At 39.5% G+C, this 19,774-nt stretch overlaps 2 protein-coding genes across 4 annotated transcripts in view; one reads left to right on the forward strand and one right to left on the reverse strand.

Annotated features, from left to right (window-relative positions):
- The first annotated feature begins 145 nt into the window (after positions 1 to 145).
- Positions 146 to 1,588, forward strand: LOC124301322 (ankyrin repeat domain-containing protein 49-like). The gene is made up of 3 exons (XM_046756215.1): positions 146 to 708; positions 861 to 1,021; positions 1,121 to 1,588. Exons 1-3 carry the CDS (start codon positions 552 to 554, stop codon positions 1,454 to 1,456), a joined length of 654 nt encoding a protein of 217 aa, XP_046612171.1. The 5' UTR covers positions 146 to 551; the 3' UTR covers positions 1,457 to 1,588.
- LOC124301316 (lysosomal-trafficking regulator) overlaps positions 1,508 to 19,774 on the reverse strand; it is a 27,008-nt gene continuing 8,741 nt past the window's right edge. Inside the window, exons 2-36 of one of the 3 annotated variants that reach the window (XM_046756207.1) lie at positions 18,510 to 18,670; positions 16,702 to 16,787; positions 12,407 to 15,075; positions 12,245 to 12,310; positions 11,804 to 11,958; positions 11,467 to 11,708; positions 11,222 to 11,391; positions 10,502 to 11,020; positions 10,262 to 10,366; positions 9,848 to 10,157; positions 9,605 to 9,759; positions 9,310 to 9,531; positions 9,033 to 9,229; positions 8,471 to 8,920; positions 8,062 to 8,376; positions 7,874 to 7,990; positions 7,593 to 7,793; positions 7,247 to 7,507; positions 6,782 to 7,154; positions 6,239 to 6,672; positions 5,893 to 6,128; positions 5,447 to 5,781; positions 5,155 to 5,372; positions 4,892 to 5,053; positions 4,558 to 4,802; positions 4,352 to 4,418; positions 4,122 to 4,272; positions 3,892 to 4,032; positions 3,535 to 3,752; positions 3,277 to 3,463; positions 3,045 to 3,209; positions 2,828 to 2,964; positions 2,504 to 2,742; positions 2,082 to 2,363; positions 1,508 to 2,003 (exon numbers count right to left, since the gene is read on the reverse strand). In XM_046756207.1, coding sequence (XP_046612163.1) covers positions 1,802 to 2,003; positions 2,082 to 2,363; positions 2,504 to 2,742; positions 2,828 to 2,964; positions 3,045 to 3,209; positions 3,277 to 3,463; positions 3,535 to 3,752; positions 3,892 to 4,032; positions 4,122 to 4,272; positions 4,352 to 4,418; positions 4,558 to 4,802; positions 4,892 to 5,053; positions 5,155 to 5,372; positions 5,447 to 5,781; positions 5,893 to 6,128; positions 6,239 to 6,672; positions 6,782 to 7,154; positions 7,247 to 7,507; positions 7,593 to 7,793; positions 7,874 to 7,990; positions 8,062 to 8,376; positions 8,471 to 8,920; positions 9,033 to 9,229; positions 9,310 to 9,531; positions 9,605 to 9,759; positions 9,848 to 10,157; positions 10,262 to 10,366; positions 10,502 to 11,020; positions 11,222 to 11,391; positions 11,467 to 11,708; positions 11,804 to 11,958; positions 12,245 to 12,310; positions 12,407 to 15,075; positions 16,702 to 16,787; positions 18,510 to 18,584 — 10,107 coding nt within the window. In that variant the 5' untranslated portion in view covers positions 18,585 to 18,670 and the 3' untranslated portion in view covers positions 1,508 to 1,801. Of the gene's footprint in view, positions 2,004 to 2,081; positions 2,364 to 2,485; positions 2,743 to 2,827; positions 2,965 to 3,044; positions 3,210 to 3,276; positions 3,464 to 3,534; positions 3,753 to 3,891; positions 4,033 to 4,121; positions 4,273 to 4,351; positions 4,419 to 4,557; positions 4,803 to 4,891; positions 5,054 to 5,154; positions 5,373 to 5,446; positions 5,782 to 5,892; positions 6,129 to 6,238; positions 6,673 to 6,781; positions 7,155 to 7,246; positions 7,508 to 7,592; positions 7,794 to 7,873; positions 7,991 to 8,061; positions 8,377 to 8,470; positions 8,921 to 9,032; positions 9,230 to 9,309; positions 9,532 to 9,604; positions 9,760 to 9,847; positions 10,158 to 10,261; positions 10,367 to 10,501; positions 11,021 to 11,221; positions 11,392 to 11,466; positions 11,709 to 11,803; positions 11,959 to 12,244; positions 12,311 to 12,406; positions 15,076 to 16,701; positions 16,788 to 18,509; positions 18,671 to 19,774 lie in introns of all 3 variants that reach the window. The other 2 variants (XM_046756206.1, XM_046756208.1) reach the window with 2 other exon arrangements.

Below are 19,774 nucleotides of genomic sequence, written 5' to 3' on the forward strand. Positions count from 1 at the left end.
CTGTTCTTTTTCTAAATCTCCCCCGACGAGGCACAGGTGCATGAGCAGAATTCAAGAATTATATCCACCCAATCAAAAGGTTCGTTTCCATTAAAAATCCTGTTACTGGACGCCCTCAACTGGTTCCTACTTCGCTCCCATTTTGGGGGTAACGAAGTGAGACCAGCGTATAACTCCGCAACTCGGGATAGTTCGGCGTCCAAAAAAGATTTGTGCACATGTGCGTAAGAAGAAGAAGGGTTTTCAAATAAAGGGCAAGCTCTTCGGATGTTTTTCCCTAAATTTCACAACTTTATAAGAAAACCCTACGCACATGTGCAAGCCGTAAAAATTAAATTCTGTTCAAAGCGTTTTCCTTACAATATTTATGCTTTTCTTGCCTTGAAGAGACTTTCTTCTGGCTTATTTCTATCTCGGGTGCCCATGTATCTTATTTTTCCGAACTGTTAATACTACTTCTAATCTCAATGCTGTTTCAAATATTCCCCCCAGTATTTCATCCATTATATTAAAACGGAATCGTCTGCCAACTGTATTTTGCGAAACTGTTAATGGTTGTAAAAATGTCATCCGAAGAAGAGGACGACCAGATTACGGATTTGGAGGCAATTCGCGACAAAATTTTGAGTCAGCCACGCAGTGAGCGAATGCAAGTAAGTGCCTGGGAAGATGACGATGACGGTATTGAAGAGGACCGAAACGCAAGAGGTTAGAAAATGTACTGTTCTCTGAGGATAAATTTTTTTTTTGCCATAAACAAATTTACAATTTTTTATGGTAAATTCGATTTAAACTGGAAAAAAATATCCGCATAAATTACCCTCATGAAAGCTCGAAACATCTAAAACCCTGTTGCACAGAACCAGACAGTAAAGCCATCCTAGAAGCAGCTGAAAATGGTGATTTAGAAATGATCAGACAGCTGGTTATCAGAGATCCTAGTTTAATCCATGCCACAGACCATGATGGTTATACTCCTCTTCACAGAGCCTGCTACGGAAATCACGTAGATGTTGTCGAGGTTTGTAGAAAGAACTGATAAACATCAATCAAAGGTTCTTTAAATATACAGTTCGACAAAATGTTGTCACTTTTACATTTACATTTTACTTTTCAATAGTACTTGCTTGAAACTGGAGCAAAAATTGATGCTAAGACCAATGACGGCTGGGAGCCGCTGCATTCCGCGTGTTGTTGGAATCATGTTGATTGCGCAGCTGTGCTGATAGCTAATGGAGCTGATATAAATGCTAAATCAAAAGGAGATCAAACGCCTCTTCATTTGGCAAGTGCAAGTTCTCACAATTCTCCAGCACTGCAGCTGCTACTTCTGCATTACAATACTAATCCACATTTAGTGAATTCCAGTGGCGATAATGCGGAGCAGATCGCAAGACGTACTGGAAAATATTATCCTTTATTTGAAATGATAGAACCTTGTCTCAATAATATTTGAGATCAATTTAGATTCTATAAGTTTGTTCTTTGGAGATATTGCGACAGCAAAATTTTTACAAAACATTGGAAGTGTATTTTAAAATGTTACAAAAATTTTATTAAAAAAATCTAATAAATGTATAACCATGTATGTTGCTTCTCAAATTACACAGCAGACCAGTTCGACAAAAATATTTCTGTCATACATATATTCCATTCACACTTCACAACTAAAACTGGGATACAGTGACTATAGACCTAAACAGATAATAATATCAGTATTTACACTCGGGGATTATTATAGCATCATAAAAAAAATATTTTATTCATTCTCTAAGCACGCTAGAACTAACTTGAAAGGAACCTAAAGTGAGGATAAGTTCACGAATTTTGGTGTTCCATTACTCAGGCGGCGTATGCCTTCCCAAATTAAAACTGTAGAATCTTCAGCTGCTGCATATAAATGGTGCTGATCCAAAGCCCATGCTAATGCGATTATAGCACCGTATCCTGTACCACTATTTACAATTTCTCTGACTAATCGTAGGTCCCAGCTGCTCCACAGTCTAAAGAAATGACGAGTCATGTGTTAGATTTACTATTGTTGATAGAATTCCTGAAATATTAGTTGAGAATAGGCCTACCGTATTACTCCGTTATCTAAACCTGTTGCAATGACATTGACTGAAACACCTTCAGGAGCATTGCTGTAGCATAACGCCGTCATTCGCCTTCTGGATACTATCGTACCAACTGGACGTGCGTTTATTGTATAGACGCTCAATTCCGAAGTATTGCTGGTTACAGCATCCTCGTTTATAGTCAAAACATTGAACACAATCGCTATGTCCCCCAATGTTTCGCTAATCGACAGCAAACTAACCGGATAACAGTGCTCCGACTGTATAGATCTGACGTATGACAGGCTGCATTAAAAAAACCATTTTAATTAGACGGATGTGTTACAATAATCTTCCCCTTGGTAAAATGGTTTTCACGAAATAGTGAAGCAGTAAAAAAATTAATAAATAAAGGCTTCGATACTTGCAGGTAATAAGTATCTGACCTATTCAAATCCCAAATAACAACAACACCTTCGTTGTCACTTGACACTGCTATACTGAATGCTCTTGACAATGCAATCGCAGTTACCGCACATCTGTGTGCCAATAAAGATGATGCTGGCGACAAGCTGAACTGTATTTTACCAGTAGTTCCCACTGAATAACTATATACACTAATTCTACCAGATAAATGGCCTGCCCAAAGCTGCCCACAGTCGGGAACTGATGCCAAAATAGTTATCTGAAAGAAAATGTTGAATATTACTTATTTTCAATCTTCTAAATTTAGTTATTCGTTGGTGAATCATCTTACAAAATCCTCTCACCGGATCTAAACCAGATGATCTCAATAAAGGTCTCGGTGGCTGTTCTTTCTTGGATTTCAGTCTTGCAATTCCATCAGTACCAGTCCATGATGCTAATGCAGCTCCTAGTACTGATGCGCTGCTCAACATATTGGCACCTATTGAACATTGGTTATCAGTATGCACAACAATAGGGTTATATTTTAAAAAATAGTCGAGAAAGCTTGTATGGGCAGACCTTTCTCCTTACTGTAGCCAAGTAATAAAACTGTCAAATTTGGCAGTCCAAAAACATCACCGGTTGAGAGTGGAACTAGGTAGACAAACGGAGACCTGTGTTTATGCTTCCAGCATAGAACAGGCTCATTGCCTGGGGCACCAACGTAGTTGCCCCACTTTATCCCTTTAAGAAAAATTGAAATAACAAAGATGTTGACACAAGAGTAGCTAGAACTTTCGTTTCATTATACCTGTAACTCCTTGTATAACTGGGGGAATACTGGCAGATGGTGAAGATGTCCCGAGATTTTGAATTGCTAAAGGATGTGCAGTTCTGAACAACTGTGCAGGCGTTTGTCCGTAAGTTCGCACCATAGTTTCCCATGCTTGGCGTTCCAAGGGATCTGCTATTTGCTCGACATTGAATCCGTAGTATGTCTGAAATAATTTTTTTTACTCAACTGTAATTGGGTCAAGGTATGTTACAAAAAAAAAGCCTGCAAACTTACAGCTGGATGAAAGACGTTAATAGCTTCCACTGCAGGTCGTCCAGTTTGTCGAAATCCGAAAACAAGATCTATCCAAAATGGTAAGACTTCCCTAACAAGCTCAGCTTCCAGTGCAGCCCTGTGCGCTAGTATGAAAAGGCGAGCATCACCACCACACCATGGTGGTAGTTCTACATCACCAACTGTGTTACCATTTTGACGTACACCAAAATTGAATCCTACAATGAAAATATTAAACAGGTCGTATGCATATGTTTTTCGTTATTATTAGACGTTTGTAATATAAAAATTACCACATTGAAGAATTGCAAAACATCTAGTAAAAAAAATATGCAGTATAGGTAACAAAACATATACCTTCCGAATTAAGTAGAAACTCGGGCAAATAAAAGAATTCAGGGATAAGTTCTTTCACATCTGTTGTAGAATCGCAGCTTGTTAATCTCCATGTAGTAGCCAGGGCGTGAAAGGTTCGATCAGGAATATCAAAGTTGTTATCTACATCAAAGTATATAATATATCTACCAGTCTTTTCCACGTTGAACTTATATTAGTGAAAATCCTTAATGAATTCATAATAAACTCACCTTGATATGACAGGAACATGCTTGTGAATGGTGGAAGCCGGACCAAAAAATGTAGAACAGTTCCCGAATTGCTGTAGTGTGATCCATAATGAAATGGTTCTTGATTCAGAGCTATGAGATTCAGTCCTTCCATAAGAGCTTGTTTCAGATACTGAAACATAAGTATGGGTTACGTATGATGATGGTTCTCAAGGTTCGATGTTCATATAATTTATGGAAAATATACGCACATTGTAGTTATTGATATAGTATTGCTCGTTTTTTTTATCTTGTACAGCCATCGGTCGTTTGAAATTTCTGAAAAAAATCTTCACGTTAATGTGGCAAACTAATAATTTTCTGCAAGTTTCGAATACCTAATAAAAAAATGTGGCTTAGAGCTGGGAAGATATTCTCTTGATTTCCATATTGCATATGGAGTCAATTAGATACTCACCTATAGATTTTCGGATCATCCAAATCAATTTTCTCACTGAAGTAATCCGATAAGACAAAAGGAAATACTGGATACTGCATCAAGTCATTGTAAGATCGGCCAGCAAGTTTATTTAAGCGAGTAATGTATTCCCAGTTGGTTAATACACCACTACGCCACAAAGCTAGTGCCTCTCTCAAATCATCCCCAGGTATTCTCCTTGGCAAATTGCAGGCAGATAATTCTGCTACAAACTCATCTCTTTCCTATATCATTATTATAATTATCATTTCAGCATTTTGTATGGTTTAGCACTTCCATAAGATAACTAACCGAAATTTTTTAAAATTAATACCTTGGAAGAGTTGAATGCCAATAAGTAAGTTCTTCCAGTAACGATGAATATCTCAATTGCTCGCTCTTGTAATTGATATCTCCGTTTGTGTAATTCACGAATATCTTCTAGTCGCCAGGCTGTACCACCTGCTATAGTGAGATCTAAACCACCTAACGCAACCTAAAATATGAATAATAACATGAATCGAGGGTTAAGAAAATTTGTATAAAATATTATGAAAAAATAGAAAAGAAAGAGAATTTATTTTGGAATTTACTTACATCGATGTGCAAAGGTATGTCAGGATTTTCAGGGACAAAATAGAGGCAGCTTTCCCCTATAAGAGCCTCCCCGCGTAATTCTGCCCCAGGTGTAACTACTTTGGCTTGCGCAGTTTTGCGAATTCTTTCTGTTGTGTGTAGTTTTTCGATTAGAGTAGTTGAGTTTACATCTTGGCGATCTGTTGTCAGCAAATAAGCCAGAGGTTCTTCCATTTTGGCTACATTTGAGTGAAAAAATGAACATGGGGATAATTAAACGATAATGTACATAGTTTCATTAAAGTCGACATACCTAGTTTGTCTTGACATTCAGGCATTAGAAATCTTTTATTCATTTTCAAATGACACCTTTGCATTCTTATTCTAATTCTTGCAGGACCTTCTGTGGGGTCCAATTCCCAACTTCTCGGATAATTTTCTGAAAAATGCCAAGGTGCTCTTTCATGCGTTAACCGCTTAGCCAAGTCCCGCCATCTGGCCATTGCTTGGGCTTTCATCGCGCTTGACTGTTTCAATTCGTTGATAAGTATTTTACGTGCTAAATTTTGTTCTTTCACAACAGTCCTTGTCAGAGCCATTGCACCCTCCATCAGTTGCTTTGCCAGCGAATCGAATTTGTTACCAATTCTGTGAAAAAACACCAATTACGGTAAATCAAAAAAAAAAGAAAACTAAAAAGTTCGAATATTTCCTAGTGGGAATATAAATGCTTCATAAATCCAGTGCAACAATACTTGCCTGTGTATTGCGGACACATTGTTTTCCATCCACAAATCACGGTCTCTCATCAACTCTCGTCTGAGCATAGTTAGCTCTTCATTCCATAACCCTGGTGTAGCTTGATCGATACTTTTTGTGAGATTCCATATACTCAAAGCTTCTCTAAGCTCAGCGCACACTCTGGCATCAGCACTAGGCATTTCATCGCGCCGTTGTAAAAGATCCCACAGAAATACAGTGAATTTATGTTCGATCTGTGGTATAAACAGTGTGCAGTTTAGATTACACGAGTTGAAAAGATGCTTCGATATTTTGATTCGATAGCATTGTTGCTTCCGCAGTTTTAATATCATTTCATGACTACCTGTGGATGTACTTCCAATAGCGAGGTCAAGATTTCTTTGAGGTTTGGTTCCTCCATCAAGGATCTGACAGCATAAACCCTCATGTTATTGCTTTGGTGTGGTCCTAACAACCACACCATAATTCTAGCAGTATTTTTTCTTAAAATTGGTCTAGATGACCAGGTACCCCCCCAAGGATTTTTTCTCTCCTTCGGAGTTGCTAGTCCGTGTAAAAGTGTTGCAAACAATCGCCGGGTGAGTTCTGATTCAGTCGCCGATGGTGACTGATCCGCTGTTGTAATGAATTCTACTGCACGAATCAGGATCGCACGAAGACGCTCGCTCAGCTCTCCTTTACCAGCTTCGCGAACAACGGTATTTGAAGTGCCTTGTAAACTGCCGTAACTTGAGGAACGTGATCCGTGGTCACTTTGTTCGCTTGAAGTGGTCAAAACTGAAAAGACAAGCAAGGTAGTTGGGATCTTACACCATTTCATTGCAAGAAACTCGATGTAACAATCACTGGTTATTCTTCGAAATAATAGAAAAAGTATTAGATGTACCTGATGCAAGGTACGATGCAGTACTGCGTAAACGGAAGCCGTGATGAGAGGAAACTCTGGCAGTCAATGTGTCTAATTCTCCATCGAATAGTGCCACCTGCGCATCTCTAGCAACAGATACACATATAGTACCGATGCCACACTCAGATCGTTCTCTCAATTCAACGTGAGTGAGTATTAAATGCAAATCTACAACGGCTTGCATGTGATGAGTGCCAGGTAATTCCAGTAATTTTGTTGCAATAGCAACAAGTAGAATATGAAAATCGTGAAGCAATGATGTAGAACTGCCTCGATGTGCAGCACTGATCAACGCCCTTATTATCGATTCAGCTAAACCCATTTCCAAAAGCGCTCGCAGTGCATTTGGGTTCTGTTGGAAACACACGAAACACCCGAATTATAAAATTCACAGATATGCTGTTTCAAGTGTATATTAAAATTCATAAAAATCATTTATCTTACCTTAGTGACCATATCGGTAACAAAAGACACCATGGGTCTCGCAATATTTGGGTCGGTACCAGAGGCTTTTAAAATCATAGCTAACAACGGAGGCATTCCTGCTGTTGCTGGACCACATAAAGCTAAGCTTTCTAAAGCCATAACCAGAGACTCACTGCCGGGATACAAGGAGATTTGGTTGGCCAAATGCATGAAGTACTTTTGCTTTATAAACTTGTTAACTTCCTCGTCGCTAGCACGCTCAAGATAAGTCTGAATTAGCTGTTGAACGGCAATCGTACATGTGCTTATTGAGAATAAATACGAGATTCCATTAAAAATGCAAATAATGTAAATAGCAGTATACCTTTAATAGTGCAGTACGAACTCTGGCATCAGGATTGTTAGCTAATACAAGTAACAACTCAGGTTTCAACACGTGTTTCAATACTGAACCAACTTGATTGTCTGGTAGCATCCTCAATGCATCCCGCAGCAGTAGAAGCAATCCTTCACAAACCATTCCTTGACAAGCTTTCCTTTCATCCGTCCATACGGACTGCTTAAACTTTGAAGAGAAATTTTTCATGACGAGTCTCATCTGTACTTGTATTCACTGAGAACTTTGGAAATCAAAACCATACGTACAGGAAGTTGAGTAGTAGATCCATCGCTGGCTGCAATTCCAGAGTCTTCACCTGCACTGGGCTGTCTCTGTGGACCATTCGTATGTTCTCTTTTTCTTGATGGTCTACCCTTCTGAATCTGTCAAGGTAAATATTTTCAATAAAACTTGTCAAGCGTGGTGGGATGTATTCTGATTTCGAGACTCTTACTTGAATGTTAGCCAGAGCCTTATTCAACTTGCCAGCATCAACCGTGTTAATGGATTCATCGGATGAACTAACAGTGCAGCTCACTCTCATGGGAGTTTTTTTTTCGTCCAGTGGTGGAAGCAGGAAGTAGATATTGTGTTTTGCGTGTGTTACGTATGTTTCTGAAGCCTGGTGTACCAATACTAAATAGTCTGTGATGGCAATTAAACGCGGTAATTCTGGTGGCGCTCCCATTAATGCTTGCACTAATTCAACGATGGCAGTACCTACTGTTGTATCCAAAGAAGCACCTAGATCTTCATACATGAAGTGTTCCTGCAGATGATGAAATTGCCAGGAATTAAGATTTATATGTTAATGTATGGTGCAGTCAATTTTACATTTTACTGGAGTAAAAAGGGAAACTTACCTTGCATAAAGTTAAAAGTGTGTTGACAATATCAACTCTATTCAATTGCGTGGCATTAAATTCTCTTTGAGAATGCTGATCTCTTAACAAGACCAATAATGCTTGTAGCAGAAAATTTAATGTGTCATATTTAGCCCATGCCCGCCAGGCACTGAGGGCTCCATTGATCAATTCCGGATCTGTTATCACAGCTTCACAATTTTGAAATATCGCATGATTTCCACTTGCAATATCTTTTATCAGAATTGGACTGTCGCACGCCGCATCTAGCATTGCTTTGAGGATATGCTTTCCTGCATGGCAACGTGGTGATTCCAAAACGCGGAGAAGAAGAGAAGGCCCATCTTCTGATCGATATTGATTCAACAGTTCTGAATCACTGCGAGCTAAGTGCAAAACAGTGGACAAGGCCAAAGCCTGTTCTTCCTCTGTAGAATTTAACTCGACCACCTGTAATTAAGTCGACCATTATAAAGTGTCTATTGCAAAATCGGCACTATTGCATAAAGACAAGGTTAACAATGGTTATCCTGCCTGGCTTTGTAAGGAAAAAATAACGAACCCTCGCGAATAAGTACAGAAAAATGGGTATTCCCCCAACAAGGCTCGCAGCTGGTATGAGTCCTCTGTATTGCTGACATTCCAGACGAGTCATTACAATTGGTGCTACAGAGAGTGGTGGTTGTTGTGAAACTCTATGCTCTGGTGCTGATATAATTCTGAATCCAGGCTGGCCAGGAAAAAGATTACCAACGACAGCTGTGACATGAAAAGAAAAGAGCCATATGAAATATTGTAAATGAGACATTCTGCGTTGCAACAATCTCTGTACAGCTTACCTTCAGAACTGGCAATGGCTTGTGGATACAAATGCACAATGATAGGATTTTGAGCTTCATAGCTCAACAGTAAGTTATCTTGCAATTCTTCCAAATGAGAATTAGTGGCGTCCATAACTGCATCCCAGTTAATTTCTGTGTCAGATATTTTAGTTTCAACTGCATGTCTTAGATACGTACCACCATACGATTTTCTCCTACTTGTATCAAATTTACCTCCCTCTGAAAATGAATTGGAAATTTAAACATGTCCTAGCAAAAATTGATCCGGTACTACAAGTTTGGTTTTGCTTACCAAATTTGAATTCTCTAACACCGTTCAGTGCCCCAGATGCTATCAGTGGTGCAAAATCAGGTTTTGCTGTATTGAGTGTGCATTCGGCTAGACTGGTGTAATTTGGTCCAAGGCTAGCAAAGTACAAAGCTCTGTCTCTAGTGAATACAGGATACCTGAAATAAATGTGTTGAAGATGGTGCAGTCCAATGGTGCCGCCACAAATTTATGTGAATTGCGACTAGATCAATCTGTGCAATGTACCTGAATATCATCAAATTTCCAAGATACCAAGCTCCGTTTCCGTTTGGTCCAATTTGACCTAGTAAGATGCAAGTTGTTCCAGGTTTTCTAACTAACAAGCCATCGAATGGCAGTTGTGCTCGCACTTCTCTCCACCCATCTATCCACAGCACTACTTCAACTACCGCGCTACGTTTGTTCAATACAGTATCTTTACAGTTCAATGCCAAATGATGCCATCGTCCTGATGGAAACGTGCCTGTTATAGACGTTTCCGAAATGGTACGATTCGTTTTATCGTCAGGTCGGGTTAGCCGCAAAATGAGTTTATCTGTACGAAATGATGTTAATATCATATTATATCAATAAGGCAAAATATATTTGGTAATGCATTCAACATCTTGATGCCGTAGGTAATGTAATCTTGTTGCCTACCAGATCGAAGGTCAAGCCAAGTTTCCAGCACTAATGATTCATAGCCAATTGACATCAGGTGAATAATCGATGTTGGAGTAGGTGGTGAGGTAGATCCTGCCACAACTGTAAATCCGAGGAAAAAACTATTCATTTAGTCTTAAATAATTCCAGCGAGATTTTAGGTAGCACCTATTATCATCAAAGATTCCGTAGGTATTGAATAATTCGTTTCGACCATTTTATGATAATGAGAATCACCTTCTCGACTCCAATTATCTGACAAAATCCCCCAATCTGAAAGACTTTCGCTTCCAGATCCCAGCAGTGGAGATGTAGGTATAACCACACTTCTGTTTATACTTGATGAGCCTCTTTCTACTCTGAGCCACATGGATGCAGAAAAGCCATGTAACCAGACTGACCAAGTTAGTTCACGTCCAACAGGTAAGCATACCGCATGTACAGACCATGGACTACAAATTCCGGAAGACAAGTGTCCTTTCCTGAAATTGCTCACTAAATTCTCAGCTTTCTCTAAATTTTTAGCATCTTCATTGTGAATTTTCGGCATAGCTGTTACTTCTGCAGGTATGGGAAATGCTAAAATAAAATTAGGCTGAGGTCTGGCGGCAAGAACTAATCGAAAGAGAGGTTCGAGTAAGGGCGACAATGGTGGTGATTGGACTTTGAATAGCGATAGATAAGAGATTAGCTCCATAGGAGTAATCGATTGAGTTGCCAATAATGTAAACACTTCGAGTACAGCGTGTTGTAAGTCTGCAATGAAAGAGACAAAGAAATGTGATTCAGTCTTTGAGAATTCATTAAAAAGAAAAAAAAAACACTCAATGGAAATGTTTGTTTCTACGAAAAAATTTTCATCAAAGAATGAAAATGAATGAAATCCATTGAACTGTAAAAGAGTTATCATTCATCATTAATTAATCCTCTATTTATTGATAAGATGTATTTCGTTACCTTGACATTGTGACGTTCTACTAGTCAGTGATTCTTTGAAGCCGTTAAGTATTCTTGTTATCGCTCCCGAAGCTGCGAGAGCAGCGCAGCTTGAAACGCTTTCTCTGCATGTTATTGCAACCCGTCTCAAACCACCCGTTAGTATCACACCCCTTTCACCTTCCATACCTCTGTTAAAATTAAATTTGATTAACGAATAGTTCCTCGCCTGGTTCAATAGATGAGCTCTTCAAAATACGACTCACTGTTCACTGAAATGGATCAACAAATCCACTGCCAAAGAGCATAGTGCTGGATGTGCTGTGGCATACCCTCTTGCTTCGACAATGGGGCCTAAAGGGTTCGCCTTTTTCGGAGTTGAATGTTGCGGAGTTCTTCCTGGTACTTCAATGTCTGCATCATAGCCATCATCCGCAGTTACGTATTCTCCGGTGCTACTGTCATCTACACCAACATCCGGTAATGGATCGAGTGTCATTGTAGGGAGCTGGAAAAATGTATATCCAACATCCCACTCTGACCAAAGATGCGTGAAATTATCTTTTAAAAACTATAATCTTAATTATTCAGAAATTGGCTTACCCTTGGCCGAATTTGTTGCGGCATTGTCTGTTCCGGGGTGGGTTTCAGCATTGCAACTCTCAGTAACACTTCAACCAGCATTGCTATTCCATGTCCTAATTTGATCCCAGTGTCTATTAATGATCTTCTTAGTTCTTTGATCAAGTCACATCCAGCTATGCCACAACCCATTTCAAATATAATGAGAACGCAAGGATACAAGTAGAAACAAAATTTTCAAGTGCAAACTACAGAGAACAAATTTGTTGAAAAATACGCGGATCGGACGGTACGGTTCGTGCGACGTGCGTTCGAGAACTGAACTATATTTTCATTGCAAGGTATTCAATTGTAAAGATTATACATTCATTTTAATCCACAGCTGCAGGCTGTGATATTGATATTGTAAAGATGGTTTTACATCACAGTGTAACGTCGATTCGTCGTTTAAAATAAACTTACCCAATCGAGATGTCAGGCAACACGTTATCAAGGCTTCCATTAATCTGTGTACTGATTTACCAGTTTCTGAAAATAATTACATCAACTTGTTTTACAATCATGACTACGTCGTTCGTGAATTTTAATACAATTATGCGGTGTTATTGTTGCTCCTCGACTCACCTTTTATTTCATCAGATGCAATGCAAACTGCCAGTTTCTTGAATAATTCAATACACAGTTGAGACCCAGGATGATTTGAAAGCTCCGTTCGAAATAATGGACTGCACAATGCCACTCCCGCTGCAGCCCTCCATACCGCACTGGCTTGATTCAAACTGTTCTTTAAATAAGTAGAATCATGCACACGTACTTTTCCAACAACTCGTGAAGGTAAGTCAGTTATTATCAAATTCGACGAATCCTCACAATCAGTCTTGATGTTCGTTTCAGTCTTTTTCGTGGCACAATAAACTTGCGAGTTATTAACTAATTCTAACTTACATACATCAGTCTCATGCGACATACGAATCATCGCTTCTTCAACTTCATCAGCCTTTTCACCATTAATCGACAAAGGATTGACATCATTCGCTCCAACTATCACGTCGCTTTTGTCTTCCATAATGTCATTGGATGCCTTATAGTTTTCCAAAATATCAAGTAAATTCTTCGTTTCTTTATCAAGGAAGTGGAGCAGTGAAACAAGCGCTGGTCTAGCTGGATCGTCGACATCCGCAGGATCTTCGCAACTAATTTTCCAAATTTCCATTATGACGGAAACTTCCAAAAGGGCGCATACGTTCCTAGTAAAAGCAGGGTCGAGTAAAATTTTCAGAACTTTATCCAGTCCATTGATTTCTGTGAATCTCTCGCACATAGGTGCATTGACTATCAAACTAGCGATAGCTGATAAGCAGGATTGAATCAGGAACTTCGACATCACATTGTTGTTTTCGGTTTCGTACCATTTCAGAGCCATTTGAAAAGTTGGATAAAATACTTTGAAGAGCAACTCTTGGCGTACAAAAAAGCCCGAGTTTGGCGTAACTTTCAGCAAGTGTGCCATAATGATGTAACACATTTTCGGATCGTCCGGTACCAGAAGTTCGGTGTAAAGTTCCAGGAAATCCCAAGAATAGTTTGTCGGCTTACTGCAAGTGTTGCACACATCCAGTCCTGGGTATGCCCCAAGTTCTTTGAACAGAGTGCGTTCCAGCAGGGCAACAGCTGGCGCATATGTGAGAGAATTCCGTTTCTTTAAGAATGTAACGATGCTTGATAAAATGGCCTTTGGAGGACAGCAACAACACGTACCAGCGGCAGCCGCAACTTTTAACAGTCTGACTTGCAAGTCTTCCGGAAATAAGTGAGACTCTTTTAACAAAGATGTCAGTGTCATGAACAAAGTTGAAATGCAGCAGCTTCGTTTGGTGATCGAGCCAACGATTCGTTCGATGTATGCAATCCCTAGAATATCGAAGTGATGATGATTTTCAACTTTATCTACACACGATTTGTGTTTGTTTTTGCGGCACTGTCCCATGTGACACAGTTCCGTCCTGACGCGTTTTAAGGCACTTATCAAGGCACCGACCATGTCAATAACCTTCCGCGCTCTTGTCACGGACCTCTGTTGATCAACACTCGGTAGACCAACGATGGTCAAGATTGTTCTTTCGACAATTTTACCATCTTGGCTTTCGGTAAACAGTTGAAACAATTCCAAAAACCCCTTCAACTTTTCGGTAGTTCCTCGCTGATGAAGCAGGCAGTACAAAAACGTAATGATTCCGTAAGTAGTGGCGAAAATGAATTCCTGAAGAAGCGAGCCCTCCTCAGGCAACATAACTGATACCGGCCTGCTACAAGCATCCTCCAACAACCTCAGGGTCATAGGTAACAAGCCGTTGTGGATAACGGCAGTTGTCGGCTCATCTGCTCTGAGTACGCGCTCAAGTGCTGTGAGCATCAACCTTGCGGCGGCTGCTTTCAAAGAGGCAGATTCGGTGCCGGTTAAATTTGTACCGTCGATCCCGAACTGCAGAGACCAGAGAGTATCCAGAGCAAATTTTAGCACCTGAACAGCGGGCGTTTGTTCAGCGGGAGTATCGTAGTCCCTCAACCCTTGGAGAAGCTGGATGATGAGTAAACTGGTGTCAAAAGGACTGATGAAAGTGTTGAAGATGGCTTCTATGCGTTCGTCGATAAAATATTCAGGGGTTCGTTTGATCGGGCGGGATGGTAGCTGATAAAGGGGAGTGTCCCATTTTTCTTCCTCGTCACTCCTCACGACAGATGTGAAATATTCGAAATCCATTGGATTCAATCGTATCTTCAAAGTCAATGATCTTGCTTGGTCAATTCCATCTGTAAGCATTTCCGATTCACTGCTGATATTCTCGATGGAAGCTTTGGTCTCGGTTTTTTGTTGGGACAACGTCTTCGCCCCCATGCTATGCTTCCTAACTTTCTTCCGTTGCGCATGGCTCTCCGATTTGTTCTTCGTTTTGACATGTTTCTGTTTTTTGTTTGGTATTATATTCACAGTGTCAACGATGTCGTTGTTGCAGTGGAACTTTATGTAGGGATTCTTCGGTATTGCACCATCACTTTCTTGAAACGCCACTGGGTACAGTGCAACAAGTAACGCAACCAATTCCCTCCCACAAGAAAGTCCTCGTACACCTAGCAGGTGCAACGCAGCTAAACATCGCCACCCTTTACCCCGCACTAAGTACTTTCTGAGACCCTTGAGCTCTCCGCCTTCTGTACGAAATGCGCAGAGCATGTGAACGTCGGATAACAATTCGCAGGCGACAAGAGTCGCGACTCCACCTCCGCCTCCTGAACTAAAATTTATTCAAGGAAATTATTTTTTTGTTATAACGACGTGCATCCTTTGATTTTTAAAGTAGACAACAAAGAGTGATTGCAATCCGTATCAAGCTGAGGTCGTGCTCGAAGTTTTATTTGTCGTCAATTAATCGCATACGAACATCGTATAAAGTATAATTATAATTTTTTATCATGCATAAATTATGTGTTATTGATTGTGACCCTTGAATAAATGATACCTACATGTGTAACTGTCATGGGATTGAATTACACGAACAAAGATATAACGTTATTGCCATTGAAAATCTAAATAATGTGATATCGCAATGCATAGCGTCGGTCAATTCATTAAACTTCGACTAATTTATCTTTATGCGAATATAAATAACATAAAACTTAATTAGTAAGTTTTATGTATCACTTTTTAATTGCTTGTGTGTAGTTGCAGGGGTGTTAAAAAAATAAATTTCAAAAACTCCACGCGTTATATAATTTGTCTGCACAATCTCGAGCAAATAAGTCTCGATAGGCACGAATTTTTTCGATTAATTATTAGTTTATGGTAGAATTCCGCTGAATAATTTGCAGTATGAATTTAAGAGAGGAAAGCTTTGAAAAAAAAGGAACAACTGATTAAACAATCGGAGAATTGCTCAGCTTCATAAAATACACTCTGCACGAAATTGTGCAAAAATTATCTATATGTGCGACTTTGCAGAGTTAAAACTAAGGGAAATAAACAGCACTCACAATTCGCAAATATTCCTATAATTGACAAGAGGTTGAATAGACGAAGAACTATGAAAACATAACATATGAACTGAATTGTAAAAGTGTGTGATTCCGCTGCGAAACTTATTATTATTTACGCATTGCATTATAAATGAACTACTGATAAGCTGCAGCCACATCGAGAGCATTATCATAAGGCAAGAAAGATTTTAATTACATTTAATTGTGAAGGATGCGCGAGGAATAATAAATGTGATTAATGATGCTATCCACGGTCCGCGTAATCTGTGCTGCACGTTTCTATAATAACGACAAGTTACTGTATACGGAACTAGTTTCACACTTTCTATACCTAATTACCATGCAATTAGCATTTGCATAGAGTATAACGTTATATCCGTTATTCGAAGCACGGTAAACGCGATAGACGAGAAAAATCTGTGATTATAACATGTGCGAAGATCGCGTAAAGTTCCTTGTAAAATATATAATCATTTACACACATATTATGTAGCAAAATACACGATAAAAACTGTTATAAACCGTCCCAACTATACATTCTGATAACACGTATCTATGCACCTATATTATATGTATATGGAAGTTTTCGATTCAGTAATTATACTCCGCGTAAATAATTAATTGCATAATTATTGTATAGCTTTATGAGAGATATTTGCCGTAGATAGAATTAGTGTTACGCTGTGCCTACATGTGGATGACAATGGACAGAAATTGACGAAGTATTTTCATTCCAGAGAACATAATTATTATAATGTTATGCTGCATGCGCGATAAATTTTGTTGGGTCTTTTGCGATTATTAATTTGTAGGCTTATAGTTTTAACGACATCGATTCCTCGCTCACTAATTAAACATGCAACGAATCGACTGATAAGAATTCTTACCAGAAGGAGAGTGCATCTTTGACATCGCGGCCGTCTTTGACTTGGACGAGTAACTCTGCCAAGAATATATCAAGCCACTCAGATTTCTGTAACGCAAATGTCGAGCCGTTAATCACCTGGGTTATTATTGCCAAAATAACGAATCAGTCTTGCCGTCGCGTTTTTGTGTAATGATTATCACACCGCTTGCAGGTGACATTGTATCAGATTACAATCCGTCCATGCAATTACAGTTGAATTTTCAAATCGATTTACGTTTGTCACAGGAATATAACTACAAACTCGAAACTAGGCACGAAGAGACAAAAATTACGAACAAATTTTGCAACGTACAGAATTCGAAACATGCAAAAAAATTCCTCTGCAACGAAATTTGGCATTTATAAATTGTGATTCTGTTTATGAAAAAAAAAAGAGAAAGAAATCGAGCAATCTTATTTTAAGTATAGTGATTTTACTCCGTATCGAAATGCGGGGAACACCCTGTATACAATGTCGAAAGTATGTTCATATATGTGAGATGATATTTAAACGGAGATAATATATTGTTGTGTAGAAAAAGTGAAATTATCAAGCTTCTCGTTTGACGTAGACGAGAACGTTATGTAATTGATATATATGTAAAACATCTTTAGTACGCGGAGTTGAGATCTTGGTTTGAAAATTGTTATCATTTTTGCGTGTACCTGTTGTGTCAAAGAATGACAAATTAACGTGAAATGTGAATGAACTCCGTTTCGTCGGTAAAATTTGCAGCATTAGATTTTCTTCGTAAATTAATATTGCGAGATCGTTTGAATTTCAACGTGCTCCAAAAATACAGCCCACGAGAAGTTACACGACTCGTAGAACTCGACTAACCCTAAAGAAGCATGATTGAAAATGCACCTCCGGTGCTTCACTGCATCTGTATATCTACGCGTATATAAACCAGCGACATTTTAACATCACTATATCGTCTCCAGCCAGGCTAAGCCGTAAGCTTCATCCATACGGATTTAATTTCACGTGTCACCTTAGCATACAAGCAATAAACAAACGGTTGGAGCTAAGAGGGAACACGTCGCAGTAATTCACCCGCAGTCGATTCGTCACGCGGTCCCTGAATAAAATGTTTACATTCATTTTTAAAGATTATTACACTAGCCCACCCCCACAATTTGGGAAGAAGAAAAGTCCTCAAAAAAAAAAAACCCATCAAATTCTAAATTTCAAAGAGTAAACCGTGATATATACGAGAGAAAACGTCTTCAGAGTAATTTTATACCCTGTAAGATTTAATTTTACATACACTCGAGTAACCGGAATTAAAGATATTATTTCGATAGTTAAGTTGAAACCAAACTATTTTTGCCGTCAGTTTTTCACGTGCTAAAGTAATACCGTCCGAATTCTTATTTCAAGCATGCTGAGGACCGCTATGTGGGTCATTTTGTTCGATAACTTTGAATTCACTTATCCAATATTTTACCTCGTTAAAACCGCACATTCTTTATAAACTGATTCAAGTTTCTGCGCGTCAAGTTTGTATCCACAGGTATAAAGTTGTACAATTTTTACCAACTCGAAACCTTGTTGAACAATTAAAAATGAACAGGAAAAAATTATCCGCGGTAATCGCATTGACTAATAATAAACAGTGTATCACAGACTCTTGGGTTTTTCATACCGCGAGAATATTCGCGATAAAAATTGCATCCCACGCGACGGATTTTCACGCCTACCCGCACACTCGGTATCAATTTCACTGAACGTCTCAAGTTGGTTGCGTAAAAATCGCGTTTCTACGTACAGACATGTCATCTCACCTCGTAACTCTGGTGTTCGGCGTGTATGAAGTAGTCCCATAAAAGCTGCAGCCTATTGGGCAGCCCAGTCGTCATTGCCACACTCTGGGGCTCTTCTTCAGCGGGTACCGTCTCCTTCCTCGAGTGGGTATCAAGTGACGGTCGTCCTCATAAGTGAGAAACTGCGTTACACGAAAGGTCCATCATAGTAGGTAGGCGAACATACGTATATACGAGTATAAATGCAAGCGACACCGATGCACCGATATCACGTTCACCTCGACCGCATCGGTGCAGCTTCGATATCTTTCCTTTCCTTTTTGTATAATGAATTCCCGTCTCGGGCCCGATATCGTCGAATAAAAGCGTCAATATCCGCGTCCCGAATACGTCCAACCCCCCAAGGAACTCCTTTTCGGACTCGCGACTCGGAGGCGGAAACGCGGGTGTGGAAACCCTGACGGTTCTTATTGTTAGCCGGACACGATTCGACGTGTTGTGACCGATTGCCGCACGTATATTGGCTTATATAACGTCCCGGGAACGTGTATATAACAACACGCTACAGGCCGTTGTTCATCAGTGACGAAAAGACACTGCACACTCGATAATATGTACCTAGATATATGGCTGTGGTGTAAAGCCTCACACTTATGCATACATACACCCTGCAAACAGTTTCTCTCCGCTGCAGAAGCGAGAGAAGCCTCTCGAGTGTTTCCAGCCACTAACGGAGAGCAGTAACCCCGCGCCATATTACACTCACCCTGCAGATAAATAACTTTGTACGTATAATAACGTATTGTAATGTAATATAATATATATGAATAAACGCGGACAGATATTGTGCACAACATATATGACACGCGCTAATGTTGTTTAACCGCTATCACGATATTTATGTGAGAGACAAGAACAATGTACACTCGTGAGATTTCAAGCTAATTCTCGGTCAAAGTAAATATCGTCAAAGTAAAAATAAGCCAAAGTATGCTGGGGGTTGAGTAAGCCGGCAAACAGAATTGGAGGCGACCAACGAGACTGAACAAACTTTCATGACACACACAATTCTATTGTAGTTGTACATCCTACGATGTAAATAACGGCTGTCGCACTACTGAGAAAGTCTGCGACTAAACATTATCGGGAAGACCCGGTATAAAATATATAATTGGGCTCCTCTGTCCAACTTCCGGTGAGCTCAAAACCACCGACATGGAGACGCGACAAGTATAAACGGTATAATCGATAAGACTGAAGTTTGGAACGTTAACCGAGTGAAACAT

Source organism: Neodiprion virginianus, chromosome 3, assembly GCF_021901495.1.
Source record: "Neodiprion virginianus isolate iyNeoVirg1 chromosome 3, iyNeoVirg1.1, whole genome shotgun sequence".
Taxonomy (NCBI): Eukaryota; Metazoa; Arthropoda; class Insecta; order Hymenoptera; family Diprionidae; genus Neodiprion; species Neodiprion virginianus.

Excerpts from the sequence above, each read along its gene's own strand:
- LOC124301322 (XM_046756215.1), top strand. The coding sequence starts at position 552 with ATGGTTGTAAAAATGTCATCCGAAGAAGAGGACGACCAGATTACGGAT. Across the intron at positions 709-860 it reads AGAGGACCGAAACGCAAGAG|AACCAGACAGTAAAGCCATC; the intron begins GTTAGAAAATGT and ends CCTGTTGCACAG. Across the intron at positions 1,022-1,120 it reads ATCACGTAGATGTTGTCGAG|TACTTGCTTGAAACTGGAGC; the intron begins GTTTGTAGAAAG and ends ACTTTTCAATAG.